The following is a 23187-nucleotide window of genomic DNA, read 5'->3' as shown; positions in this document are numbered from 1 at the left end:
CCTAACCCTAACCCTACCATGTTAGGCGTACATGTGTCCCAGCATGCAAGGGTTACATGTGTCCCAGCACTCCAGGGCTATGTCCTACCATGCTAGGATTATGTCCTAACATGTTAGGGCTATGTCCCACCATGTTACTGCTATGTTCTAGCATGTTAAGATTACGTCCTACCATGTTACGGCTATATCCTTGCATGCTAGGGTTATGTCCTACCATGTTAGGATAATGCATCCAAAGATATTACGTCTGAAGATAGATAGTTACTTATTTACTTATATACAAATTAAAATGATAAAGCTCAATGGAAAGTACAGAAAAGCTGTATTTGAGGTTAAAGAAAATAATATATATATATTAAAAATACTTTACAGGATCACATACTGAGAAATTATAAGGTAAACGAGGAAAATTTTTTTTTTTACAAGCCTAACCAATCAGATAATTTATTACATGTTTTTTTTGGCTGAACTTTAATTCAGGGGCCCAAAAATTATGGCCTTTTTTTCTATCTTCTTGAAGTATTTAACGAGTAGAATCTAAAAATCCTAGTTTTATGGCGCGGAATCCATCGGTTCAGAAGTTATACGTGTGTAAAGCTGAACGTTTTTAGCATATTTTACATGTTACTTCGACGCCATATTGACTTGTAACCAGGTGTCGTCCAATGAGTAGAGTCGCCGTCGGTAAAACAGAATTATGTACTTAAGTGGCGGCCTAAACCCGGTATACCTAAGGTTACTTTTTTTTTTATAAACAATATCCCCTCGGATTTGATAGGAACTGATGGTACTCACACCCAACGAATAGTGTCCATCTGGTGGTCGGCAAAGGATTGGATGCGGGGAATAACCTGTCAAATACGCTAAAAACGCTCACCTTTACACACGTATAACTTCTGAACCGATGGATTCCGCGCCTTAAAACTAGGATTTTTAGATTCTACTCGTTAAATACTTCAAGAAGATAGAAAAAAAGGGCCATAATTTTTGGACCCCTCAGGTAAAGTTTACTCTTTTTTTTTATTACATCATTTTTGTTTATTTCACCATTTCTTTTATTACATCACTTTTATTTATTACATTTTCCTTTCTTATTACAGAATTATTGTTTGTTACATCAATTTTTTTTTATGTCTCACCAGAATTTGCATTGTAGGTAATTAATCTGCTGCTCCTGCTCTCTAATTTATTACATATTCCGTGGTGTGGGATGTACTTACATACATACATACATTCATACATAAAAAGTATACATACATACGTGTGTTTATACAATATATGTATATACAATTTTATGGCGTGTAAAATGATGAACGCTTATAAGATAAGGAAATGTCAAGTCACGTATTATCTAAATATCATTTCCAGCAATTCGTGATGTGGATTTGAGTTGTTTTTTGTCTGTGATTCTGTATATTTTCTTATTAAATTCATACGTTTATAAAAAATGTCGCGTCTGCAACCTTGTATTCAAATACAACTTTCAGAAGAAGAAATAGAAAGTGTTGTAGATAAAGCCAAGGATTGGGCACTTATGCATGGTATCAACTAATAAATATTATTAATTACTATAAAATTATTGTTCATGAGATGACAAATTGTAACAAACATTAACATTTATGAATAATAGCTTTCGTTTATTCTTTGTGTATATAGGTATTAGTATGCGATCAAAAGAATGTTTTAATAAAAATCAAGTACAAGTTTTACCATTCGCTTTCTTGCCATCATCTTTTCCTAGAAAAAACTTTGAGAAAGCTAAAAGTATTCAAATATTATTAAATGAACTTATACATAAGGTAGCACATAATGATAATTTTTTGAGGAACAGTTTAAAAAAGTATGTAAAGTTCAAAATAATGATGTTTACAGTTTTTAATATACATGTTTACTGCTATTATATCGTTACTTTTCTCATTTCTTTTTTTTTTTCAGTACAATTAATGCTGATCCATTCACAGCAAAGTTATTTGAAATTTATGAAACTGTATATGACGAAGGATATAATCAAGTAAAGTAGTAAAATAAATATAAATTTAATCTGATAATTATTTAACAATTGATGGATATATTTACCTATTACAGAATTTAAGTCTTGGCTTGCTTCGATCGGACTACATGTTGCACGAGGATGAAATTAAACAAGTTGAATTAAATACCATTGCAAGCAGTTTTGGAGGAATAGCTCCAATTATTACTCAATATCATAAGTGAGTTCTTTATATTCACATTTTCATATGCTATTGAAATGCAGATTTAAATATAACCGAGAAGATTGGTTTTTTAGATATATTTTATCAGAACTGGGACATGCAGATAAAATAAAAGATGTAAGTTTTTGGTATTTTCTTATATACACACATATATATGTATATATATTCATTTCATTTATTTAAGTTCAAATATTTTAATTATTTTAGATTCCAGAAAATAATCCCATTAGCGGTCTTTGTAAAGGATTAACACATGCATGGAAATTATATAACAATAATGAGTATGTAGTTATTATCTTGCACTATAAAATACCTAAAAGTGAATTATATGTATGTTTAATGACTTTTCATTTTAGGTGTGTAATATTATTTGTTGTTGAAAATATTACTTATAACGTATGTGATCAAAGATTTCATGAATTTGAAATCCATAAAATTAATCCAAATATCAAAGTAATCAGAAGAAGTTTAAGAAATTTAGTATCTGAAGCGAAATTGGGCCCCAATAAAGAATTAATAGTGTATGTAGTTATCAATTTTCTTTCGTTTAATATTTAGAAAAATAACTAGTACTTTTAGTATTAGGATAGATAAACAGTTAACAAATGTTATTTTAAACTTTTAGTGGAAAATCAGAAGTTTCTGTAGTCTACTTTCGCTCTGGTTACGAAGTTGAAGCTTATCCTACTGAAAAAGAATGGTCAGTTAGAATGTTGATAGAACGTTCTCAAGCAATAAAGTGTCCATCGATACATTATCATTTAGCTGGTACTAAAAAGGTATGTTCAGTAAATACGCTTCGTCGACAATCTGTTTTTTAAGTAAATAACATAGAAGATGAATAATTGTTTTATAGGTACAACAATCTTTAGCACATCCCAATGCACTTAGTATTTTTTTTAAAGATAAAGATGCAATAAAACAAGTACAAGAAGTATTTGCTGGACTTTATTCGTTAGAATTTGTAAGTATAAGAACTATCTTACAGTGAAACTGAAACGTGGTCGTTATAGTACTATATAATTTTTACTTTGAGCACTAGTATGTAATAATTTACAAATATTTTTTTAATGGTTCGTATTGGGAAAAATAGAACGAAGAAGGTGATAGAATTATTGAGAAGGCTATGTTAGAGCCAAAAAGATATGTCCTTAAACCACAGAGAGAAGGAGGTGGAAATAATGTCTATAATGAAGATATAAAGTTGCATTTAGAGTCGATGAAAAATTCAGAGGAAAGAAGTGCTTGGATACTTATGGATCGTTTTTATCCTCCGGTACAAAAAAGTTACATTGTACGTGCTCAGAATGAGCCATTTAATAATTACCTTCGTTTCTTTGATGTTGTGTCAGAACTTGGTGTTTATGGTGTTGTTATAGGGTAAATAATTGAACTTCTATTTCGTCTTTACTTTTATGAAACGAGGCAACCAGCTATAATTCTTTTTTGCAGAGATCGTGAAAGAATTTTATATAGCGAAGAAGTAGGACATGTTTTGAGAACTAAACCTTCAAATGAAAATGAAGGTGGTATAGCTGCAGGAATTGGTGCCATTGATAGTCCTTATCTTATTAGTTAACGTCAGTAATGTTTTATATAGTTATGAACAATTTAGTACGCTTTCTGAATAGAGAAGATTATATTTTAAACAATTAGATATTTAAATTACATTATAAAATAAAAGATATTATTGTGATAAATGCACATTTTCCTTAATGGTATTATAAGCTAATAATAAAATAAGGGGAATCAATGACGAGAAAAGGGGTACAAAATAAAAAAAAATGTATACGTATGTACTTATTTTTGTTTACCATGGATGGAAAAATATATCTTACATTAAATATTTTTAGTATGTTAAATATAAATACTACAATTAAATATTTCCATAAATAAATACACTCCAATTAATTCACGCTTCTGTTTCTTTACAAACATTACATGTTAGTTTCTTTTATTGTATAAAGTCGATAAATTTGGTTTGTATGTAAGTCCTTTCAGCTCGTCGACTGCTCGATCAGAATCCATAATTTCTATCAAATTCTTATGTCCTTCTATTTTCTTCTCATTTTGATTCTAAATTAAAAATGTAATTTAGAACGTATTCGTTGTTATTGAATACGATCACGTTAGTAACACGCTACCTTTTGAATATCTGTTATTGGATTTACATATTCGTGCTCGCCTGGAGGTAAACCGGAAATGCAATCGAGCGAGGTAGCAATTTCATTTTGATGTTCGTACGATGCATTTTGGAAATGAATGCTAAGAAATAGAAAATAAATGCATTATTCTATTCCACAGAAGTTCCACTCACTATTAATTAATTATATATCAACTATTTACCTAAGACTATTTTTATTTGAAAGATTGGGCTTGATTTTTTGGTAATAAAAGTATGCAGATGTAATTATGATACAAGCTATCATGGTGATAATTACACCGATCAGCGTTCTATTTGGTGCAGAATTTTCATTTCTTTCATTAGCTGTACTCGAATCAAATTTAATTCTTGTATTTGTGTTTTCGATGCAATTATCATTTTTGGAGTATCCATCGTGACAAATACACATGGCAGTATTGTTTCCTGATATGCACATGTAGCTGCATTTACGCTCTTCGCAAACATTCTTTGCTGCTTAATTAAAATATAAAACCGAAATTATTCCATTATTAATGTAACAAATATATTGGTATGGGAGAGAGAATTTCTATATATATATATATTACAAGTTTTATACTTGAATTTTAATAAATAGTATTCGAATCTGTTTTCGTGTTTATCCTAGGATGTGATCTAATTGCTACTTGTTTAGAACATTTACCCGTCATAATAATACGCTTTAAAATCATGTTTAAAGTTGTTAATTTTAAAATAAGACTATGCTCACCGATGCGTTGTCTGGAAGTGTGTAAAATTGTGAAATGTTTATCAATGTTTGAATTACCAATGGAAATTTCTGTGCATGATTTATCACCATATAATTTGCATTTCTTCACTGTACTAGTTGTACCCATTAACCAGTATAGGGCGTCTTCGAAGATGTTAATGCTTAGAGATTGGTAAACCTAAGGACAGTTCGTTTGATAAGTCCAAGTACGTTAGTTTAATGATAATTTAATTTTCTATACATGAATATAAGTGTTTATATGTGATCACTTACATCTGTTTTTAAGAATATCACGCGATTGGAACCGTCTAAATTTGAGGATTCAATAACTTTTAGGAAAGTGTCTGTCCAATATAATTTGGATCTCATATAATCAATTGTAAATGCATATATAACACCGCTATTTCGTGATAGAATTGCTGTCGCGTTGGAACCCACGGTGGTCGACCTATATATTTTACTAGTTGGTATATCGTATAGCGCAAAACTAACTTGACTCCAAAATAGCAATCTGTATAACATAAATTTCATATAGTTCTGAAATGATGAAACCTTTTCTATAATAATGGAAAACACTTGTCATAAATAAACATTTCTTTAATTAAAGCATTCGATACTAGTAAGAACGATTATATTTACAGGTAGTCAAGTGAGAAAATTTTCTTCTTTTCTTGAACTATTGATAAACTATATAATTTTAACATCGATGATGTTTGTATTAATATAATATTGAGCTGCTATTTCTTCATAATATATTATAATCTTTCTTAGAATGAGCTTGTATGAGTATCGAGTAATTTCTAGTGGAATTTTACACTATTCTTCTTGAAGAATATCTGCAAGTTATTTATTTATATAGCCATATTAAGGATGCGTATTCATTTCTTTCTTCAGTTTCCAAAACAAATCCCTGATTAAATGATATTAGAAATGAAGTAATTCTTCTGATTAGTGAAAATATCAAAGACATTCTGCTTAAATATTTGTAGTGTTTCCATTACTATATTTAATATAGGTGTTTGTTATAAATAAAAATGGTACCCTTGTTTTGGATGGACAGCAATTGCCACAGCCCTGCTTCTTGACTCTATTGACACCACTTTGGCACACTTTTGTTGTTCTAAATTGCAAACCTACGAGTTATTAATAGAAAATATTACTTGGTCGTGTGTGAATACTGCATAAAATGAAAGATGAATATTCACAATACCTTAATGGTGCTCAAATGATCATTATCATTAAAATATACATTGTTTGTAATCCAATCAACGGCAAGAGATTCCGGTTTGCCAAGGCCGGTAACAATCATTCGTTTCCTGCTTTCCAGATGTATTTTACTTATCGATCCCAACTTATCTGAAGACAATAAAATGTTTCTGTTCATTAATTTGTACATGTGTTATCATTTCTAAAGTACATATAATAAAAATTTTTGCAGTGGGACTTGGATCAATTTTAACACTACAGCTATCAAATGAGTTCAAATGACATGTTTCAAAATTCTGATTTAAAATTATAAAATTTACTAAAGTCCATTATTTTTTTTAAATATATAGTTTTGATCAGGTAAGGTATTAATAATGTACATGCTAGTTTATATTTATTTTCATATTCTTTCTCTGCTTATTTTCAATTTAAAAGTAAGTGAATTTAATACTGGTAGTCCTAGTAAATATAAATATGTATAGAATCAGAAAATAACTGAAAAAGTTTCTAACAACTATCAATGGAAATGAATGTATGTAGATTTTTAATAACAAGAATTCTTTTTTCATTATTTTGTTGAGATTATTTTGAAATAATTCTTAATATTACCATTACTCCAGTATACGGTTCCTTCTCTCGCGTTTACGTCGATGCCAGATATATCAAGATCCACACTTTCATAAAGAATCTCAATTGAATATAAGTTCGGTGACAATTTTCTGATATCAGATTCAGTAACCGTGATTAATTCCATTTGTGGTCCTATAGCAATGATTGAATATAAGTAAAATCACTTAATCTTTTAATGAACCCTATATTTAATGTATAAATAAATTCTCACTCGTGTTTAAAAGATACATTTGTCAATATAAAACACAATATATTATGTTACTAATATATGTAATATAAATATATGCAATAGGAACCCGTGTGGCACCCACGCGCCCTATATTTTGAAAATAAAATACAATATTTTTGAATAAAATACAAATTGTTGCGACGGTAATGGAATTTCATTTAGAAATGGTTGTACATTTATTGATTTATACATCTGATATGTAATAAAAAGGCTTGAGGAATATACGTGTTCTTACCATCAACTTTACAGGAAGTTCTATCGCTCCGCAATACGTATTCTTCATGGCAGGAGCAAATAAAAGATCCATTGGTATTGTGACAAATTTGTGAGCAAATGTTCTGTTCGCATTCGTCAATATCTTCGCATGATTTTAAATCGTTGCTTAATTGGTATCCGCTTCCACAGCCACAGACTGGACCCAACGGTGTTTTGTAACAGATATTTTTACAAGGATTCTCTTTTGTACACGAGGTTGCTGAAAAAATATATACAATTGTAAAATTATTCAATTCTCAATTCAAAAAGTATTAATTATAAATTTGTAATTAAAGTATAAATAACATATAAAGCTTGGCTAGAGAGACTGCACTACCTTATATTAACATTATACGTAATAGAAAAATATAAATTATTTTCAAAATTAAATTTCTCAAAAATTAAAGCCAATCGGTATTATTTGTCCAAAAGCCTATTAAAAAATTGAAAACCTATTTTTTAATATTTTCGTGTACACAGGAACAAAGAGAGAATTAGATTTATTATTATATATTGTTATGTTAAGGATTTTATTTATTTCCATCATTGGACATAGTTATAGTTGAGCCATTGAAGCCAATAAAGAAAAATGCAATCTCCTAATTAAAATTATTTAAACTAACACCGTATTATGTTTTCATTAATTATACTTTTGTTTAAATATTGTGTACAATATATGTATGTATTAAATTATCAACATTATTTATGTTGATTACAATCCATAGCTGAATAATTGATTACTATAATTATAATAATCAGTCATTTTGTATCAAGAAGATTAATTAAGCATTTATGCAGTCATTTTTATCAATGTTTAAGTTTTAAACTGTTATTTTGTAGTATTTTTATGGTATAAAATCGTGTCAGATCTTTTACCACATCTTCAACCTACAACATTGCCCAAATTCATCGGTTTGATCCGTGCAATCTGCTACCCTGTCGCACACCTTATCAAAAGGAAGGCAGACTCCGTTGGAGCACTTGAATTCTTTGCAATTAGAATTGCTGCTGACGCTGTTGATCCTCAAATTACCGCCATCACAATCCTTTTCGTCTGATCCATCACCGCAATCGTTAGCCCTATCGCATACCCAGCTTGCATCGATGCACTTCTGATTATCGCAAACGTACTCTCCTATTTGGCATCGAACGCAATTACGTTCATCATCGTTTTTCGGGCAGTTTTGAACGCCGTCACATCTATTATATGTATGAAATGAAACTTGGTTAAAATAAAATCAAAAAGCAAACATTAATAACTTTGTCATTTACAAAGATACAGGAATGATTTAAAAAAAAAAAAAAAAAAAATACATTTATAGCATATTTTCACAAGCCTTGAGAGTTTTTTTTCTACAATAAATCAAACTTTCTATATTTCTGAATCCTAAAATTTCATTTACGACTCTCAATATTAAAATACGATAACAAGTATGTATGTACATTCTAAAATAGTCCACGATGGAAATAAATGTTATTAGGAAAAATTAAATAGTGTCAAATGAAGGATTACGCGATTTAACTTTTATTGAAATTCTGTACTTCGTTACTAATCAATTTTTGTCCCAACTACCTTACCTATACAATATGTAGGTATACAATTCTAATAAAATGTTTTTAAGTCGAATATTTGTACTTTCTTATATACCAATCGAAACGTCTTTTGATTCTCTAGAAAAAAAAGTATCAGTTCTAATAAAGATGTCTTATCGTTAGGGACAGACAGTGAAAGCCTAGTGGTCTCTTCCTAACAATAAGATATATTTTGAGCTAATTAATTTTCGACCCAACTACCTTCATACTTATTTGTAGGAAATAAAAATACGCTTGCAAAGATGTATAGAAAAGTATACGTATAGTTTAATTTGAAAAAATAACGGTGACCTTGAAATCTTTGAAACATTTTCACGTCCGAAATGTAATTTTCCCTAATAAAATTTTCATTTATTTCTTACTGTTTTAAACTTACTATACAGTTTAGTAGTATAATTTGATTAAGCAGAAATAATTATAAATTATAAAATGCCGATAAACCAACTACATACTCACTTTACTGTTTGCGGAAGACACATATTTGTGCCGTAACATTTGTACTCATTGTCGGTGCAATTTACGTAATTATTATTCATTTTAGCGCAATACTGTTCATCGCTATTATCCTGACAATCGTTGACTCCGTTGCATTTTAAAACCATGTCGATGCAACGACCACTGTCGCATGTAAACATTTCGGTCGGACATGCGGCTCTTAAACATGTTTCGTTTTCGTCTGAATCATCTGGACAGTCACGCTGGAATAACGAAAGAATTTACAGTATTACTTGCATTTACTCGTTAATTGCCACGTAAATTGCTAATAACTGATGCATTACGATGAATAATTAATTTAAAAAAAGAGACAAAAAAAAATGGAATAGTATTATTATTGAAGTAATTGTAAAAAAATGAGAGCTTAAATTTGAAAGTTAGATATTCCTATCCTTAATAATTAGAACTTTGATATGCTTTCTTATTAATGGACATTTTCACTGTGGCATTCGTTGAATTAATAAATTAAATACAAATAAAAATAAGGAGGATAACAATTTTTTATTTAATAATTAACAAAATATCCTTAACTTTTGATAATAGAGTGTTCGACAACAATGAAAATCAAGAATGACGAAATAGCGTTTGTGGCTTTGTTTTCCAGTAATTAACGTTTAAAGATTCGAGTAAAAAGTGCCTGAAACCTGCAATCTGCCCAGCACCGACGACTGAACGTCAGGTCAGCAGGTCATAACCAAGAGTACTATTCTGTTTCTCGATACTTCAGCATTCGGCTTTCTCTTCTTGGTTATGACTGTACTTGGTTAAGAAAAGCATATCAATTTGAACAAATTCTGCAATTTATTCTGTATGTTTCCGAATGAACAAATTATGAAAATTATTGATTTTGAAAAGTTTAATTAATTATAAAAAATGTGAAAATACGAGCTCACCTCGCCATCGCATTTCCACGTTTTAGGGATGCAAGTACCGGTACCACAAACGAAGTCGTTGACACCACACGTGTGTTTGGCGCAATTGCTTTCGTCGGACAAATCGGGGCAGTCGTTTCGTCCGTTGCACACGAGATATCTCGATATGCATTCTCCTTCGTGACATTGAAACTCATCTGAAAGATATTAGAGTTACCGTGAATGATCGTCTATTCCTTAAACATTTTCGACTTTATTTGCCTCGTTTTCCGATATCGACGTTTCGCAACGAAATAACATTATTCGTTTCGTCGCGCAAACACTTATCGCGTGAAATAAATTCTCTGTGAAATTCTTAACAAAAATGTAGTTGCGAATAACGGTTGCCAAGTATCGATCCGACACTTGTCTATAATTTCAACAGAAGAAGTAGATAATGATGAATGATGATGATGATGATGATGGTGATGAGGATGATGGCGATGAGGATGAATTCATCACGAGCTTTTAACTTAAATTACGATTACAAAATTACAGTCGAACCTTGGTAACTCGTACCTCTGTAAGACTACAATTTTCTTTATTTCCTTCATTTCCTTCTTCTATTTTGGAAACTTCGGAGAAATATAAACTTATTTTAACTTGACTTATTTGCCACGTATTCAAATGCGTTATTTTACCTCTGTAGTAATTCAAATTCAGAGAAGAACCCATGAAAATCGAAGTTTAGTAGTGACTATGCAGAGTGTTCCATTTGGCAATTGGGCCAAAATATAATTTTAAAAAAGTATAATACAAGTTATCTTCATATTATTTCAAATGGAATTGCATATTTCTTTATATGAATAGCTGATTTCTTTGATATTGTACTTTAATACTATTGGACGTTAAATAAACTGATTTGTATAAATAAAAATATGCAAATTTTTATTAATATTTTAGGGAGAGATTAAGGTTTTTCCTAGATTCTTTCTAAGTAGGTAGGGTCTGTCTCCACCCCCCAGCCCCCACCATCACCACCACTACACCACACCAACAATTTGGACTGGCCCTCTCAAGATTGTAAAATTGAAAATTCCGATGTTCCAGAACTCGAGAATTTCAAAATTATAAAATTACAGAATTCTGTAATTTCTCAGTTCCAAAATTTTCAAACTTTTAAATCTTAAAATTCCAAAAGTAATACTCTATTACAGAGAATAACAAGATGCATCGATTGATATTTAGAAAAATATACAATTCCGTTTAAAATATTATTTACCTATAATACATAATTGATTTTCAAAAATTGAATTTTTTTTCTCTTTCGGTTCGTATAATTTGAAGGCTAATAACCCTTGTATGTAGAAAGTTTCTATAAATAGAAATAAAATTTTTGTTAAATTTTTCTTAACTAAAAATTTCATAAACCAAAGAATGTATTTTTTGTTCCCTTAAAATTCGAATTATCGAGGTTCGACTGTATTTAAGAACGACGGTTTTCAAATCATTATTAAAACACTATGGTTTCAAATAATGTTAATTTATTTAATCAAATTAATTTTCGAGCTTGCGGTACTTATAATTGCGAGTATCGCTAATCGATCATTTCATTCCATGATACCGCAGAGATATCATCTATACAATTATTTTTATATACACAGTATATAGTGCCTATCGTAAAATGCTAAATTCAGACAGTCTTGTTATTGTAGATAACAAAGATATTGTAATATTCGTTGATAATATGGAGTAAATGATTTGATTTACTAGAGTTGCATTCCTTTTTATCGCAGCCCTCCTCGTCCGATCGATCCGTACAATCGTAATGGGAATTGCAACGTTTCGCCTTTCCGATGCATTCTCCGTTCTTGCATCGAAACTGGTCGTCGTGTTCGCAATTTGACCAACGCAATTCCTCGCAAACGCTCGATTCGTCTTCTCCGTTTGGACAGTCTCGTACACCGTTACATCTGAAGTTGTTAAAGAACATTTAGTTTTAATACATATATGTATATTTAGGATTATTCTCGCTTCAACCCTTTAACTTTAACCCTTCACTTCCACGTTTAAAAGCAAACCATCTTCATTTTACACTGCGATATTTCTAAACTTAAAATTCTGTGTTGTTAAGACTAAGAAAAAAAATTAAAACCGTTTTTGACGTTCAAGTTATTTACGTAATATTAATTTAGTCAAATAACAAATGTGAATTGAAAATTCTAAAATTCTAAAATTCTAAAATTCTAAAATTCTAAAATTCCAAGATTTTTAAACTTTTCAATTCCAGAATTCTAAGATTCTAAAATTCTTATGTTTAAAAATCATAAAACTTTACCGTACAAACTTTTCAAAAAAAGTAATGATACTTGAAAGATCAAATTTTCATTCACCGTAATCTTTCCTTTGAAACCACTCAATCTTCCTGCCAAAATAAATAATAGTAAAAAATATTCTAAAGAATCTTAATGATGTAAATACCTTTGATGCTGTTTTATGCATACATCGTGTTCGCTACATTTCACCTCGCCTTCTTTGCATGCAGTTTGAAGGCTACAGGTTCTATTATCTACACTCAACATCATATTCGGTGGGCACGCACAAATCTGAAAATTTTCATAAAAAATCAGAAGAAACAAAAATTTGTCGAGGTCTGGGAGATAATGTTAATTGGGCATTACGCTTACGTGTGAGCGACTATTAGATAGTAGACAGACGTGAGAACAGTTTCCATTGTTTTTCTGACATTCGTGTTCCTTTATATGCGCGTTGTGCAAAGCTACTAATTGCAATTGATCTAAATCCTTTGACGCACCTTAAGAATAAAGATTATTTATTTATAAATGATTAAGTATAATGCAATCGTTAGCGTGATTAGTGTCTAGTGTTGTTTAACCCTTGAACAACGGAGCCTGGCTAAATCGAGATTCAAACTGTCAGAAATACAAGGATAACTTTAACTTTAACTTGAATGTATAATTTTTAAACGAAAGAATTTTACATATTAGAAGGATAATTTTTCCTTCTAATACAAAAATACAAAATTAAATTAAAATCAGGAATCTCTCCATGGTCCGTCGTCCGAGGGTTAATTGAGAATTTTGCAGTTCTATTTTTACAAAATTTCGAATGAATTAGAAGAAACGTGTCTATAAAATTATTGCTTTGACTTCAAATCAAAGAGAGAACACTGATTGAAAGATATATATTTTTGGGCAATAAGCATCAATCAATTATCGATAAGTTTTTCTTCGTATCCTCTAAAAAAATGTATAGTAAACATCAGGAAATCAATTAATTGCTGAATAGTGTTATTTGAAATATATCCTTATAAATTTCAGATTCTCTAATTTAAATAAGTAGAGAAAAGTTGCCTGTTGAAAGATGTAACAGATGTTGCAGATGTGTTTTATTTCAGTCTAATTGGAAGAATTACTTTATTTTCAATTATTTTGGTTAACATGAAAATTACATAAACATCTGTAATCTGTTACGGTGAACACGTCCGTTCACGTATTAATCAGCCAACTATATTTTATCGGTTCACCTAATCGAATACTATCTGATTATTATCTAGCTATTAAGAGCTCTACACGAGCATTCGTTTAATTTCACTCACGTAACGGAATGCGTTTTTGATATTGTTGCACGTCGCTTTTAATGGTCCAGTGCAATTGATTCGATTTGTACCCGGTCCAAAACACGTAATCATCTAGTACAACGAGGCTCACGGGTTGCGATGATAATCCAGTGCGAAAGATGTAAGACTCCAAACCTATTATGTATAGGTAACACACAATCAACATTATTATTTATTGATTGACGTCGAGCAGATTTTGATATATGAAGTACTATAAATTAATACAAAACTTTTAAGAAATAAAGCTGATGCAACATCTTCTGTTGTACAAACATTAACGCAATAAATAAAAAGGAACTGACATTTTTTACTCTTGTTTTTTTATTACTATGTATGTATGCATGTATGTATGCATAGATTAAATTTTTCATTTATAAAAAAAAGGAAGGGATAAAAAAACACCATAGTTAAGGAAAGGTTAACATGATGCCACTTGTTAATTATCTGTTGAACAGCGGAGTCTAGGTCAATTGGGACCCCAACTTACAAAACATATAATGTATGTACTTACACAGATATTAACCTAAAGTTGAATATATGTATAATTTTTAAACGAAAGGGTTTCGTATATTGAAAGAATAATTTTAAAAGAACAATGTAAAATTTTTAAAGTGAAAATAATATGAAATAGAAAATTAAATTAAAATTGGGGCTCTCCTACTTACATGATCCGCCATCCAATATTATGTATACATAATATATATACAATATCCTATCGCATTAAGAGAATATGTACTCACCATTGATCGTCGTTCTACCAATACGACCAGTGCCTTGATCGCTCCAAAACAGTCGTTTTGAATCTCTGTCATAAGCTAAAGATACTTTCGGTCCAAACAACGGGGTTTTCATCCCTTCGATGGTATTTCTGTTGCCGAGTCCATTCATTTGCATTAGATCTATACGATACCTTCCATTATCACCGAAAACGACAAACATGATCCTGCAACGTTAATTCACGATATTTAACATTTCATTTATTTGTACAGAATTAATCGAGAAAATGATTACCCTTCCTCCGGTGCCAGCGCGATATCGTGAGGTTCTTCTTCGAAATAGAAAATCGTTTTCTCGAGCGTACTCATACTATAAACCTCGATGGTTTTGTACTTTTCATCCGATAAATATAAATTGTTTCCAATGTAATCGAAATCCATTCCGCCCAATACTTTGTCCTCGATGGGTAGTATAATTTTCATGTCTCCGGTATCAGTATTAAATTGTAGAATATTACCCATCAGTTGATCGTTCGCCAGTACACCACCTGTACCGATTTTTATATAATATTATTAAAAATATTTAACGATAACATTTTAAACAAGATTATTCGCGAAGATGAAGTTGTTAAAAAATAAAGATGTATGCTATGGTATTATCTGAATGTCAAGGTTTATTTGGTTTTTTGAAGAGAAGATTATTTATTAAGAGCAGTATTGAGGTTTGTTCATTGGAATAGCTATGAATTCGATCGATTATTAAAACCGTACCAGTAAGAGGATTATAAGCAAGCGCAGTGACGTGTTTTAACGAAAAGCTTTCTGTCATTTTTGGCTTTCCCAATAATTCGTGGTAATAATCTATGAGTGTGTCTCCTCCGGCGACGACTAGGTGTATCTTCTTTTTCACCGCTGAAATTTATCAATTTCAATATGTTACATATAATTTAATCCAGCTATATCTTTATACTTCTCTAAGCATCTCAGGGTCTAAAAGAATGGCCATATGTAGATATTGACTGCGTTCTTAAAAGGGTACAAATAAAATAATTAAAAATAGGAAGTTACATATAATTTATGAAATGAAAAAGGTGCTAGTGGACGAGTACAATGATACAATTTTGTACAGTTGCGAACAAATCAGGCTTCCCCAGGAAAATGGTATGTAATGTAAATCCCGCCTTCTCCTCCTTCCTCATTGGCATAGTTAAGAAAAATAATGAGTGGGATTTATTTTTTCGTGTATGCGCGATTTTTCGTGACGTAACATTATAGGAATTTATCAATACTGTGATATATATTATAATATAATTCGTGCAATATTCCTTTTAAAATAATCTAATATGTAACGTGTAATGTGTACAGGGTGATTTTCTCGCAGCCGGACACAAAGGAAGTGGCAACAATGAACCCCTTGACCGCACCATAAAGAGGTCCGCATTGTCATGTGTCTTATTTATATACCAAATTTTATTGGTCCAAATTATTGCTTCTCCTATATCGCCATTTTCCCCAGGTAACCCTGATTTAATCACCAATGCATTCCCAATATGTGTTTTTTTTTTTAAATTATTAAGTTTTACTGAAAGCCATGCTAAAGAAATATTTCTTTGTCTTTTTAAAGTATCTAAATTAATGTCCCATGTACATTTTGAAATTTGAAAAAGGCATTTAAGCGTCTAATTTTTATAATACTCACCGCGACACGTGCGTTGATCAGAATTCAGCACCTTGTCTACTGTACAAGCACAAGTATAGCCACTTTTCGAATTCAATAAACACAGTTGAGAACAAGGATTCGAATTGCATGGATTGGCCATCTGTAATAATTAAATAATTATTTTATTTTTATGATTAAGACTAATAAAGGAAATAATGTAAAGGGATTATAGAGAATGTACCTTAGGCTTTAAAACAGAATGGTATATGTGGAGTCCATAAATGGTGCTATTCGTTTTCACCAAAATATTCCAATCTTTACCGTTGAATTTATTACAGAATTGTATGGTATTTGATATCCAATCGCTCCAATACAATTTATTTTCAAATACTGCCAATGAAAAAGGTTTCTTCGCTACTTCACACAATACAATCTGAAGAATTAATCCTTCGTGTGATTACTACTGTTTAATATTATTATTATTATTATTATTATTATTATTTCGATTAAATGCATACCCTACGGTCTGAACCATCCAACCGTATCGATTCGATCACTTTTAATTTACTATCAATCCAATACAATCTATAATTCGCATAGTCGATAGATAGGCTGTCTGGCCCTTCCAAGTTCTCGGCTATCAACGTACTACCATTTCTTCCATCCATTCCCGCCATTAATATACGGGAATTCAAGCCCCATTCGGACCAGTACATTATACTGAAAATAAATGAATTTTTTAATTATATGTTACACAATTTTTACACAGTTATCTATCTTATGAGGGATGATGATATATAATTATTTCTCATAGACAACATAAAGAATTATTAGTAAGTATAATAATAACATAAAATAAAAGTATACAGGGACCATATACTTACAAATGGACCAAGCTATAACTTTAAAATGGCAAAAGATAGACAAAAATTTTATAATTTTTTATAATTTCGGAAGTGGAAGTGTTCAGATTTCAAGGTTACCTGTTTACTTTTCTAAATGTGTGTCAGTCGAAGTGCCTTTTTATTTTCTACAAAGAGTATTAAGGCAGTTGAGTAGAAAATTAATTAGTTCAATTAGGATATCTTAGGGAAAGATCACTAATCTCTCCTTGTCTCTCCCTGAAATATCTTTTCAACTAATTCATATTTTTACCCAGTACCTTATAGTAATTATTTGCAAAGAATAACAAGATGCAGCGATTGGCTGGCATCAAGGGAAATGCAAAATTCTGAAAAAATTTTTCAAGTACAAAGAGCCCAAGATATCTTTTCATTTAATTAATTTTCGACCCAAGTGCCTTAATACCTTTTTATATGAAATAAAAAAGCGCTTCGATTGACATATAGGAAAGTATGTAGTTCTATTTAAAGAAATTAAATATGACCTTGAAATTTTTGAAACATTTCCACTTTTCGAACCGATACATTGTACGTCCCCATCACTTGATGCTTCATTTGATACCATTTAATTTTTCTTCTTAACATTTTTTCTATATCTTCAACCGTTTTAGAGTTATAAAACACTTGGCCCAATTGGATGGGACACCCTGTAGAGTTATAGGTGAATCATTTACGGTCAATGGTTTATTACATAATTGCTTTTCAGTCAATAACCACTGACATCAAAGGTCTATTAATAGGTTTCTAATCGGAAGGTGTAGTTAACGGAGCAAGCTCTGTAGCATTAAAAATGATATACTAAATTTATTAGAAATAAAATGATTTTGTAATGATAATGGAACGTTTTTACGATTTTATGATGAAAATATAACGCGGTTAATATAGTCATAATAAAAATAAACTGTTGTTGTATAAAAAAAAATGCGACAAAATTTTTAAGGTTGACTGACACAATTCTTCACGTTCAGAATACTGACCCTTTCGATGGTAACAAGGCCAAACCTTTTGGTGTATAGTGTTGTTCTTTAATTAGGATGGTACAGTAAGATCCATCGTTAGAGCAAACTCCAATATGCATATAACCACTGTCTGTGAAGTATATATTTCCAGTTACCCAATCCACTGCTAGATCACGAGGAGTGTTCAAACCTTAAACATAGCAATATTTTTAGTAATATTAGCAATTTGTGGTGAGCAAAAATGGGGCAACGTTCATTAACAGACAACAGGAACTAAATAAATAAACTAAATAAAATTGAACAACATTTAATCATGAAGAAAAGGAAGAATAGTGGAAAAAGAATTCATTCAATATGGAAGGCTCATAAGGGTGCCCGGGGCCTATACCTTCCCTTATCCTTAGACCTGCCTTCAATCCGGCACTGTTAGACAGGGAAATAAATAACAATAAATCATATATTATTTACCTGTTGTAACGATTACTTCTTGTTGCGAGCCATCGTCTGAACTCTTGATTATTGCTTCATCTCCGTCTTTAACGTCGGACCAGTAGACGTAATTCGCATCCTGAGAAACAGCCACAGCGTGTTGCAAATTCGTAGTTACAGAATAATATACCTGAGAATCGAGATAAAAGCCGCGGATCTCGGACTTGATTGAAAACACCATCAAAGCTTCGCCACCTACGAATCAAGGTTTTTTAATTAGAAACGGTAGAACTGTTGAAATGTTCTTCTCGCATTTTATCATTTGTAATTTAACACTTTCTTGTGGAACGAAAGCATCGGTGTAATTAGGATCTTTACCTGGAGCTATACTAGATTAAAGTGTCAACGGTCTGATATTGCTTAATTTTAATAATTTTCGTTCTTAATTTAATGTTAGTCCAAATATTTGTTTTTATTAAAATAAAATTTTACAAGAGGATTGTCAATCATCATTTCGAGGGGGAAGGGGGCATGCCGACCCTTATCTACTTACGTCAATGAGCGTGAAATCACTTAAATAATTAAACTAATAAAAGTTATTATTAATTAATTATATCTATGTTAATAATTTTACAATTTTACACTATAACATTATAATATTGTACAATCATTGCCTCGAAAATGAATAGGAAAGAAATTTTAAGTACCTTCGACTTTACAAGTTTTCTTGTCGTCCCCTAATGTGTAACCAGATTGACATGAACACATGTAGGATCCAGCAGTGTTTATACATTGTTGATCGCATATTTCATACCTTTCGCATTCGTTAATGTCTATGAAAAAAAGAAAGAAAGAATGAAAAAGTGGAATTTCTCTGTTTATCTCTTTTTAACAGCAACCATATCTACTAATTCCAAGACTACATAGAATAATTATTAAGCAGTTCAATTATTTAACTGATATTTTCAATTTTTACCTGTGCATGTTCGATTGCCCGACAGCTTGTAACCAGGTCGACAGGCACACTGAGCACCTTCAGGTGTTCTTCTACAATGATGCTCACAGTGTGCCGTTTGTTTACAGGATGAATCGGCTGTAATTCGAAATAATTATAATACATATAATGATCCTCCTGAATACTGAACTTTAGATTTTTTTTATTTAAAATTATGGAGAAACATGGAGAGAGCCCCAGTTTTAATTTAATTTTGTACTCCATATTATGACTCTTCAAATATATCAAATTCTTTCGTTTAAATATTATAGGTACATTTAACTTTAGGTTAATATCCTTATGTGAGTTTGGGTCTCGATTGACCCAGACTCCGCTGTTCAAGGATTAAGAGTGCTCTTGTCAAAATGTACGTTAGCTTTTATTTAGAAATAAATATTGTATTGTATCCCAATTTAGTTATTAATTTAAATTAAATTAAATTTCTTACATTATATTATATTATTATACATATTATATTCTTCATATATGTATGTATGTAACTCTTCTCCAATAATTTTATTAACGTTCTTACATATTTTTCAAGTACATACCCTTCTTACATTCGTCGATATTTTCGTCAGAATCATCGCCACAGTCATCGTTTTCATTGCAGGTCGCATTCAAAAAGATGCATCTTTGGTTTTTGCACAGATACCGGTCTATATCGTTGTTACATTTATTGGATGGTATTGTTTCATTTCCTATAAAGGCAAATTGAGAAATATGTATGTAAGTGAAATGAATTAAACGCGCCAGCTAGTCGTAAAAATATCAAATTCACCGCAATTTCCTTCGTCACTACCGTCTGGACAATCCGTAACACCGTCGCAAACCCATTCATTCTTTACGCAATGACCGTCGGTGCATCGAAAACTGTCGCATTTTAACTGTTATAAAAGAGATTATTTTATACTTTAAGAAAGATATACCGGGTGTTATCTGGAAGTTTTACTTAAAATGAAAAATATAGAAAAGTTATATATCAAAACTTCTTTCTTATTTTTCAAGAATAGAATTGAATGAAAAACATTTTGAAATGTCTTATATTCTTTACTTTCTTCTTCTCTTTTATTGTTTTATAAACAAAGAAAAATACTATAAATAGTATCTTACGTCTTTTACACAACCATCGTATTCATCTTCTCCGTCGGAACAGTCGTGTTTGGTGTCACAAAATTTTTCAATCGGTATGCAAAAATTATTCTTACATTGATACTCATCTGTAGCGCATTGAATTAGATTCGGTATAACCTGAAACGATTTTTCGAGTTAACCAAGTATTCCAATTTTATATCGTTAAATATACTGTTCAAAGGAGTTATACAGGTTTAGCGTAGATAAACTGTTACAAACTATTATCTCGGAAACAATAGCAGCTGTCGACCTAATTTTTTTCTAAATTCTAAATTAAATCATATGAAGTGAATAATTGTGTGGTGTACATTAATAATAACATTATTGTTCACTTTTTTTCACCGTATTTTGAACAGTATAATATCGTAAATATACATTGATAGGAATTACGATGTACATTAGTATTTTTGCAATCTTTTTCATCAGACTCGTCACCGCAGTCGTTCTCTCCATTGCATCTGTAGTAGATTGAAATGCATCTTTTGTTTTCGCACAAAAATGAATCCGGAGGTTCGCAGGATATAACTTTGAGTTAAAAAAAAAAAAAAAAACAAAAAAAAACCAAAAAAAAAAGGAATATTAGAACGCAACCAAGTCAAAAATTGTTTCAAAGTTTAATTAAAATGTAGAATTTACCTGCAGAATCGATGTGTAAGTAGAAGACGTTCAACACGAAGAACAGAAGTAAATTGCGGTACATAGTCTAGAAAAATTGGATTAAATTCGTCTTGAAAATTTTAGTTTGAATCAGCATAATATAAAACTATCAAACCCATAAAGAATGATTTCAAAATGACACATCATAGATTTTTCTATTTTAAATTATAGAAATGATTAATTAAAGCAGCAGTTCAACTAGGAGAGATCAGAAGGGTCAATTGACAGAGCTGCGTTTATCCTTAGGGCTCGATGAAAATAGGGCCCAAATAGAGGTTTTTGTAATTATTGAATAAAATAAATAAATAAATCAGCAGACTTCGACTTCTAAATTTAATTAAACAATATATACATATAAGGGGGCTATGATTTTCATTGATTTCCTAAAAGCAGGAACATTACATAAACCCTGAAGATGCTAATAAAATACCAGAATTATTCGCTATTTCTTTTGAAGATACAGTATACCGTATTTTCGCAACGTCTGACAAACTAAATTGTTTCTTATGTAAACAGGAAGAGCATATAGTCAGACAATGCCCACACAACACAGAGACAAACGAAATCAGTACAGTGTTTTACAGTACCGCATCGAAAATTCAAACCTCTATGTAATACCAAACCGTTACCAAGCGATGATAACCTTTTAGAAACGGAACCGACAGAACGTATGCAAATCACAGACACACACACGTTGTGAAGATGCCGAACTCCCGCCGAACATACAAAGAATCATGGTAAACGAACCAAGTCGCAACTTCAGCGACTACAAAACCAAAAAAAATACACCCACCACTACTGGAATAAATATTACTCCGCAGAACAAGAAAAGATTAATACATCCGATCTCGGCCATCCTTGCATCTAAAACAATAGACGAAATGCTTGATCCGGCTAGAAACGAATCACATCCTCAACTTCCAACAATTAATTACTAGAGTATTTGCTGATGACATTACCATCTTATGTTTAAGGGAAAATCCACTAACACCTCCCAACAGCTCATCCATCAGACTCTCTTGATAAACTTTTCAAATGGTATGAAACAAATGGATTTAAATTTTCAACCACGAAAACAGAGTGCATCGTATTCTCTAAACGCCAAGAAAGCGTTGTACCGGCCTTAAAAATTGGTAGTACCCAGCTTCTATTTGTTACTTGCACTAAAATTCTCGGCGTACTCTTTGATTCGAAACTTACATGGAGTAAACACGTATGTAACCTCATCAACAACGGTAAAGAAAGGATAAAAATAATAAAAGCACTAGCATGTAACAACTGGGGAGCGGACAAAACCGTGCTCACACAGGCCTATATAGCAATTGTCCGATCTAAATTAGACTACGCGTCAATAATATTATGTACATACATACATACATACGTACGTATGTATGTATGTATGTACAACTCTGCCAAAACAGATGCTCTCAAAAAACTTGAAAACAGTCCATAACACCGGGCTAAGGCCGTGTTTCCATACGCGAGAAAACTTCTGCAATAAATGTCTGACAGACTGTCGGACAGCAACTATAGCCAATATAAACAGTACTGCAAGTGAGATCGCGACAGTTCCTATGCGCTCGCAGCAATTTGTCGCGAGAGCCGATTACATTTACAGGTCTAAACACGTTCACATCGACTCGTCGCAATTTCTCGCACAATAGGACTGCTTTCGTATATATCTCGCGCTCGCAGTGACACTTTTCTCTTTTGTCCACGAGTAATTTTATATT

At 31.2% G+C, this 23187-nt stretch overlaps 2 protein-coding genes across 5 annotated transcripts; one reads left to right on the top strand and one right to left on the bottom strand.

The window, feature by feature from the left end:
- The first annotated feature begins 756 nt into the window (after positions 1-756).
- Positions 757-3803, top strand: LOC117608548 (glutathione synthetase). Of its 3 annotated transcripts, XM_034333826.2 has the most exons (12): positions 757-1000; positions 1157-1541; positions 1657-1840; positions 1936-2011; positions 2086-2210; positions 2288-2330; positions 2421-2494; positions 2570-2734; positions 2839-2992; positions 3070-3177; positions 3307-3593; positions 3666-3803. In XM_034333826.2, the coding sequence occupies exons 2-12, from the start codon at positions 1448-1450 to the stop codon at positions 3790-3792; spliced, it is 1437 nt and encodes a 478-aa protein (XP_034189717.2). In that variant the 5' UTR covers positions 757-1000; positions 1157-1447; the 3' UTR covers positions 3793-3803. The 3 variants fall into 3 exon arrangements, with proteins under 3 accessions (XP_034189717.2, XP_034189718.2, XP_076548426.1); XM_034333827.2 differs by lacking the exon at positions 1157-1541 and having other exon boundaries at positions 758-1000; XM_076692311.1 differs by lacking the exon at positions 757-1000 and having other exon boundaries at positions 1069-1541.
- A 354-nt stretch (positions 3804-4157) lies between these two features.
- Positions 4158-22797, bottom strand: yl (Putative vitellogenin receptor yl). Of its 2 annotated transcripts, none has more exons than XM_034333817.2 (33): positions 22414-22797; positions 22248-22318; positions 21434-21500; positions 21195-21322; positions 20777-20914; positions 20445-20550; positions 20215-20364; positions 19646-19762; positions 19377-19502; positions 18709-18924; positions 18259-18430; positions 16898-17099; positions 16621-16812; positions 16419-16539; positions 15491-15631; positions 15015-15267; positions 14744-14946; positions 13983-14138; positions 13051-13178; positions 12845-12969; positions 12134-12336; positions 10406-10581; positions 9474-9715; positions 8317-8624; positions 7405-7644; positions 6920-7072; positions 6315-6460; positions 6146-6237; positions 5378-5615; positions 5105-5282; positions 4560-4851; positions 4358-4478; positions 4158-4289 (listed from the first exon to the last, which is right to left on the bottom strand). In XM_034333817.2, exons 2-33 carry the CDS (start codon positions 22308-22310, stop codon positions 4158-4160), a joined length of 5325 nt encoding a protein of 1774 aa, XP_034189708.2. In that variant the 5' UTR covers positions 22311-22318; positions 22414-22797. The 2 variants fall into 2 exon arrangements, with proteins under 2 accessions (XP_034189708.2, XP_076548423.1); XM_076692308.1 differs by having other exon boundaries at positions 4560-4848.
- Positions 22798-23187: the final 390 nt, after the last annotated feature.

This window comes from Osmia lignaria, chromosome 2, assembly GCF_051020975.1.
Source record: "Osmia lignaria lignaria isolate PbOS001 chromosome 2, iyOsmLign1, whole genome shotgun sequence".
Lineage (NCBI taxonomy): Eukaryota > Metazoa > Arthropoda > Insecta > Hymenoptera > Megachilidae > Osmia > Osmia lignaria.
The sequence above is the reverse complement of the archived record's forward strand: the minus strand, read 5'-3'. Positions and strand labels throughout refer to the sequence as shown.

What these genes read in the sequence shown, in the direction of transcription:
- LOC117608548 (XM_034333826.2), top strand. Translation starts at nt 1,448, where the DNA reads ATGTCGCGTCTGCAACCTTGTATTCAAATACAACTTTCAGAAGAAGAA. An exon ending in GGATTGGGCACTTATGCATG is followed by an intron (nt 1,542 to 1,656) that starts GTATCAACTAAT and finishes TTGTGTATATAG; the next exon opens with GTATTAGTATGCGATCAAAA. An exon ending in AAATTATATAACAATAATGA is followed by an intron (nt 2,495 to 2,569) that starts GTATGTAGTTAT and finishes TTTTCATTTTAG; the next exon opens with GTGTGTAATATTATTTGTTG.
- yl (XM_034333817.2), bottom strand. Translation starts at nt 22,310, where the DNA reads ATGGCCGAGATCGGATGTATTAATCTTTTCTTGTTCTGCGGAGTAATA. An exon ending in TGATCAACGCACGTGTCGCG is followed by an intron (nt 15,632 to 16,418) that starts GTGAGTATTATA and finishes GATAAATTTCAG; the next exon opens with CGGTGAAAAAGAAGATACAC. An exon ending in GCTGTCCATCCAAAACAAGG is followed by an intron (nt 5,616 to 6,145) that starts GTACCATTTTTA and finishes TATGTTATACAG; the next exon opens with ATTGCTATTTTGGAGTCAAG.